This window comes from Monodelphis domestica, chromosome 1, assembly GCF_027887165.1.
Source record: "Monodelphis domestica isolate mMonDom1 chromosome 1, mMonDom1.pri, whole genome shotgun sequence".
Lineage (NCBI taxonomy): Eukaryota > Metazoa > Chordata > Mammalia > Didelphimorphia > Didelphidae > Monodelphis > Monodelphis domestica.
Window position 1 is genome coordinate 425,757,081 of NC_077227.1, and position 6,657 is coordinate 425,763,737.

The window sequence follows — 6,657 nt, forward strand, 5'->3', positions numbered from 1 at the left end:
AGGTCAAGTCCCAGTGCTTATACTTGCTAGAAATATACAAATCACTTCACCTCCATTTCCTTAAGACTAAAATGAGATGTTAGAGTAAATTATCTCATAGGTACCTTCCAATTATAAGATACTTTATCAAAAACAAATTGGGATGGTGGAATGGGAATAAGGACCTGCACTAGGGTCTAGGACAGTGATGGTAACCTTTTAGAGACCAAGTGCTGTACCCTATCCCCCAAAGGCTGAGTACCCACCCCTTCTCACCTTACCCCAGATGGGGGAAGAGAGGAAGAGCTCCCATTGGACTGCTAGATAGAAGGGCAGGTGACGTGAAAAAAAGTCCTCAGATCTATGGAGAGGGGGAGGGGAACAGCTTGGCACTGAGTCACTCTGGCTTTCTAGTAATGAACTCTGGAAGCCAACAGTGCACATGCCCTCTCTGGCATGCATGCCATAGGTTTGTCACCTTGGGTCTAGAATCTACACTACCTAAACAAAGTGGAAAATACAGCTAGATTTTTTTTTAATATCATAGGATAGGAACTAGAATGATATATTTGATATAAAGAACTCCTAGATGAGAAAACTCCCTCAACCAATGCAGTTCAATGTCTTCTCTGCAACTGAAGAGTTGCCTCAGGCATCAAAAAAACAAGTGACTTGCCCTGGGTCAAACAGCCAGTATTTATCGTATTTATCAAACATAGGTCTTCTTGGTCCCAAGGCCAGCTTTTTTTAAATTCACAATACCATATTCACTCTCTTGAAAAACTATACCTTACATATATATTTGTAACATATATATATATGTTATATATATGTATACCAGAACAACTACTTAATTATTCACTTAAGAGATAAAACTATGTCAAAGCTTGCCCGTGACATATAATTTGGTTTAGTCTAACTATCCAGATTCTCACAACTGAACCAATGGGAGGCTATGCCTAAAAACCCACTAGGGTGAGACAAGCAGGTGCCCCATGGAATTGATCTAAAGTTTCTTCTGTTGAGCATAAAGAGAAATGAACTGGCTAGGGATCTCATTATTCTGCTTAGGAATAGGATGAGGCAGAACTTCTGGAAAAGTGACCCTAGTAAAGAAGAAATAGAGAAAAATAGAAAGAGTATGAATAAAAAGAAAAAGGATTCAAACTGATTAATCAAATATTTATCAAAGACATTAAAGTTCTATATTCTGCAGTGAGGACTCAAAATTCAAAGAAATAGCCCCTGTCCTAAAGAAGCTTAGTAGTAAGGGAAGCTAAGTAAAATGAACCAAGAAAAATAAACAAGAGATGGAAGTTAGGAAAGAGAAAAGGATTCTAGAAGTCAAAGGTAAATAGGAGATGCCTCTCCTATATGTTAAAAGCCCAAAAGAGAATTTTAATACATCATTAAGAAACAAGAAACATGAAAAATTCAGACACACATGAAGATTTTATATGATGCAAAAAAGTATAATGTGCAAAACAATATATATAATTACAATCCTTTAAATGGAAAACAATTAAGGAAATTGAATGTTGTGTAATTATAATGAACAAGCTAGAAGAGTTGAAAAAAATGGGATCACTTTCACGGGAGAAGTGAAGAACTAGGAATGCACAATGTTAAATAAGGCAGAAGTGGTGGGTGCATCATTCGTTTAACTATTTTTTCTTTTTCTTTTTGAACTTCTAACAGGGAGTAGGACATCTGGAAATGACTGTAATATAAAAACAAAAATCTTCAGTGAAACAAAAAAAGAGGGCTAGAACAAAAAAATGCAAAAGCAAAATTCAATGTAGAGAACACAGAGAGGCAGCAGGGGAAGCAGTGAGGTTAAGAGGGAGAGGGAAGAATGAGGGGGAAAGGACAAGAAAAGAGCAGGGAAATGCTAAGATACCAAAAAACAAAAACAAAAAGACAGGTTAGAGAACAAGGAGGAATATAGTAGTGAAGAGAGCATTGTCTCCTGGGTTTAAATGCTATCTCTGATGTTTACTACTTGTGATGCGTTGGACAAGTCACTTCATTTCTCTGGACCTCGGTTTCCATATCAGTTAAAAAAAAAAAAAAAGAGTTGTACTAGAAAGCTTGTAGGGTCCATTTTAGCTCTAGAGTGTATAATTTTTTGATGGGAAAATGTTGAGACAAGTTTCTAAACATTCAACCCAACCACATCTTAAACTGAACTCATTTTCTTTGTTCTCAAATTATCCCCTCTTTCTAACTTCTCTATTACCCACCAAGAATTCTATTACTCTCCCAGTCACTCAGACTCAAAATGTAGGTATTATTCTCTACTCTTACTGTCACCAACCCTCCCTCCTCTAAATCTAATTTGTTGTCAAGGTCTATGGATTTAACAGCTCTCAAATACATTTCCACCTGCTCTCCTTCAATACTACCATCAAGATGGTGCTGGCTCTCATCTTCTCATACCTAGACTATTTGAATATTAATAGTCCTGATGGATCTTCCTGATAAAGTCTCTCCCAATTCTGCCAATCCCCACTCAATTATCAAAGTGATCTTTCTAAAGCAAGTCTGACCATGTCACTTACCCACCCACACACATTCAATCAACTCCAATGGCTCCCTATAACTTCCATATACAAATAGAAAACCCTCCGTTTGACTTTCAAATTCCTTTATAACACCTTTCCAGTTTTCTTACATTTTACAGCTGGCCTATGTACTCTCTAACAAGCCACTTTATCGCTTGGTTCTGGGCAGTCAGTCTCCAGCTGTCCCCCATGCCTGGAATGCTCTCCCTCCTCATCTCTGCTTCCTGGCTTTCTCCAAGTCCCCACTAAAATCTCATTTTCTATAGGAAGCCTTTATTGATCCCCCTTAATTCTAGTGCCTCCCGTCTACCATCTCCATTTATCCTGTAGGTAACATGTTTGTCAGGAGGTAACTAGGTGGCTCAGTAAATAAGTGGTAGGCTTTAGTAGGAAGCCCCGTGTTCAAATTTGTCCTCAGACATTTACTAGCTATGACACTGGACCAGTCACTTCACTGATTTGCTTTAATCCGTTGTAGAAGGAAATGGCAGACCACTCCAGTATCTTTGCCAAGAAAACTCCATGAACGGTATCATCTACGAGATCACAAATAGATAGACAAGACTTAACAACAAAAAGCATGTTTGTACGGAATTGTTTGCATGTGGTCACCTCCATCAGATCGTAAGCTCTCTGAGGGTAGGGACGAGCTTTTGCTCGCCTTTGTTTCCCCAGCACTTAGACCAGTGCATGCCACATAAGAGGATATTTAGCCTACGAGTCCTTTCTCGCACACAAGAATTCCCCTCCCAGGCCCCCGAAGTTTACAAGAGTGGAAAGCAGAGTAAAAGCCCCGAAGAACCGTCCATAACCACCGCGAATCCCGAGCCCTCGGTCCCGAATCCCTGAGTCACGAGCTCTCGTGGGCCGCATCTGCTAACACTTCTCCGTTCCTCTCCCCCCAGCCCGCGCTTCATTTCCAGACCGCCCGGGTCACCTCCGGCTCCGCCCCGCAGCACTAACCGCTGCCCCGGCCCTATCCCACTCCGCACCTGCGGCAGTTATCGAAAGAGAAACCACCGACTGGAGCCTGACACACGGAGACAGCCGCCATCTTTCCCAGGGGAGCACTTCCGGGACCGGGGCGGGACCTCGGGAGTGCCGGCGTCAGCACTTCCGGCGCGGCGTTGGCGCCGCTCGGGGTGGGGGGAAGGTGGGCCTTAGGAGGACGCAGAGCTCATTGGTTTTCAGGCTCTTGTTCTAGAAACTAGATTGGCTCTTTCCTTACAGAAAAGTAAGTTAGATTCTAACTTCCGACTCGGGATGTTCGAAGTTCCCTTCCTGGCGTGTTATGGTTTGCAGACTCCTCCTGCTGTATTCTCGTAATGTAATTCCTTTGGAGAGGAATTGTAGACTATTGTAAATAATAAAATTTAAAAAGCATTTAGACTTGAAGAGGAGAAAGAAGGACAGTAGGGATGAAGAGAGGGCAGAAGGGAGGTGAGGAAGGAATAGAAAAGGGGATAGGGAGAAAGAAAAGGAGAGAAGGAAGGAAGGAAACATCATCTGTGTGCCAGGTAGTGTTAAATGCTTTACAAATATTTGGAAGTAGATACCATTATTCTCATTTTACAGTTGAGGAAACTGAGGCAGACAAAAGTTAAGTGACTTGCCCAGAGGAAGTAAGGGAATAAATATTAAGCATTTATTAGGTGCCAGACACTCTGAATAAGAAGAGGCTGATAAAGGAGTCATTTCTCAAATATGTAGGAAACTGAGTCAAATTCTAAAACTAGGAGTTATTCCCAAGTTACTAAATGAGCAAAAGATAAACGTTTTCAAAAAAAGAAACGAAAGCTATCAGTAGTCCTATGAAAAAGTGCTCTAAATCACTACTGATAGAAATGCAAATAAAATCAACTCTTTGATACCATCACACTTATCAGATTGACTAATATGACAGAAAAAGGAAATGACAAATATTGGAGGGCATGTGAAAAAACTAGAACACTAATGCACTGTTGGTGGAGCTGTGAACTGGTCCAACCATTTTGAACAACAATTTGGAACTAACCCAAAGGGCTATAAAACTGGACACTCTTTGACCCAGCAATGCCACTATTGGATCCATATCTCAAAGGGATTAAAGAAAAAGGAAAAGGACCTATTTGTAAAAAAATATAGTAGGTTTTGTGTATGTGTGTGTGTTTACAAATGTAATGTGTGTAATTTACAAAACAAAAACATATGTAAAACTGAGGGGATATAAAAAAATTGTTATGGCTCAAGTGAATTGAAAAAAAATAAATAAAAGCAAGACCAGGGCCACATGAGTAGGAAGTATCTGAGGTCAGGTTCAAACCCAGGACCTCAATCTCTATCTCTATGCCAATCCACTGAGCCACTTAGCTGCCCCTTTTCTAAACTCTTCTTGAAGTAACCCAATGTTAGAAATTCTATTAACTCCTAAGTTACTTCATTAACTAAGATAACCTTATGTGAAAATTTTGTCTTCTATTTAAAAAAAAAACAAGAATGACCATCATGCTATCAGACAAAGCAAAAACAAATATCTTTTTAAAGGGGATAAAGAAGGAAACTATATTATGCCCAAAAAACATAGACAACAAACCAGTATCAGTAATAAACATATACTTCAAATCCCTTAGCAACCAAATTTAAGGGAAACATCTGAACTTTAAGAAGACCTACATAGTAACACAATAGTAACTGTATATAGCAAAACCTCTAACAGTTTTGGAGAAGTCTAACAAAAAGATGAATAAAATAGATAATATGGAACTGAATAAATTTCTGGAAAAACTAAAGTTAAAAGACCAAGGCATCTTCTAAATAGAACAGCAAAATAATATACATATCTCTCTGTACCTCATGAAACTTTTACAAAAATTGACCATTTACTAGAGCATAGAGATATTATGAACAAATATTAAAAAGGCAGAAGTAATTAATTATCTTTATGGACCATAAGGCAATTAAAAAGAAGTTGGTTCAGGGACCACAAACAAAAGATGGAGAATAAAATTGAAATCTTAATGCCCAATTTATGCCAATAAATTTAACAATATAGGTGAAATAGAAGAATACTTATAAAAATATAAACTGCATAGACTAAGGACGAAATATAATATCCAAATAAACCTATTTTAGAAAAATAAGTTGAACAAGCTATAAATGAACTTTTAAAATAAAAAGCATGAGGACCAGATGGGAATTATACCAAACATATAAAGATCAACTAATTCCATTATTAAATAAATTATTTTTATAAAGATAGTTTTACCAAACTCTTTTTATGAAACAAATATAGTATTGAGACCTAAACCAGAAAGAGCAAAAACAAAGAACATTAAAGACCAATTTGTTAATGAAGATGGATGCAAAACTCCTAAATAAAATACAAGCTAGGAAACTACAACAATACATCACAAATATTATACATTATAACCAAATAGAAGTTATACCAGGAATGCAGGAATGATTTATATTGGTAGTCTCTCAGTGACTGAGAATGACTTTTGTCTTTGTGCATTATCATATATTGATGTACCCTAATGTGGCTTTGAAGTCCAAAGACTGAGGCGCAGAGTTTGTAGCACATGGGGCATGGGACACCAGTTGTTACGGGAGGTACAGTTGTGGCCTATTGTCTGCGTTCACGTGCAGCGGCAAGACGTCGATGTCGATCATCTTCAAAGGTGGTGGCGGCGGCATGGTTAATGTGGGTTCGCCAGCTGCTTCTGACAGAGGCAGCAAGTTCTAGTTGCTTTGGTGTAATGCCAGCCCACTTCAACTTGGACGTTAGCTGATCCTTGAATCTTTTCTTTGGTCGACCTTGTTTCCTGAGTCCAGCTGACAGTTCACCATAGAATACCTGTCTTGGTATTCACTGTGGGTCCATGTGGATGACATGTCCAGACCATCATAGCTGGGTTTTGAGGACCATGACTTCGATGCTGGTGGAGTTGGCTCTGTTGAGGACTTCCTGGTTGGTGATTCGGTCCTGCCATCAGATCCTCATGATTGATCGGAGGGAGCGTTGGTGGAATTGCTCCAACTGCTTCATGTGCTTCCGGTACAGTGTCCATGTCTCACAATCATATAGGAGCGAGCTGAGGACCACTGCGTTATACACTTTGAACTTCGTCTCAGT

General features: G+C 39.2%; 1 protein-coding gene across 1 annotated transcript in view; it reads right to left on the bottom strand.

Annotated features, from left to right (window-relative positions):
* The window catches only part of PSMB7 (proteasome 20S subunit beta 7), a 90,978-nt gene extending 87,303 nt beyond the window's left edge, over nucleotides 1–3,675 (bottom strand). The window contains exon 1 of the mRNA XM_001365350.5: nucleotides 3,536–3,675. Coding sequence (XP_001365387.1) covers nucleotides 3,536–3,597 — 62 coding nt within the window. The 5' untranslated portion in view covers nucleotides 3,598–3,675. The remainder of the gene's footprint in view (nucleotides 1–3,535) is intronic.
* Between the last annotated feature and the right edge of the window lie 2,982 nt (nucleotides 3,676–6,657).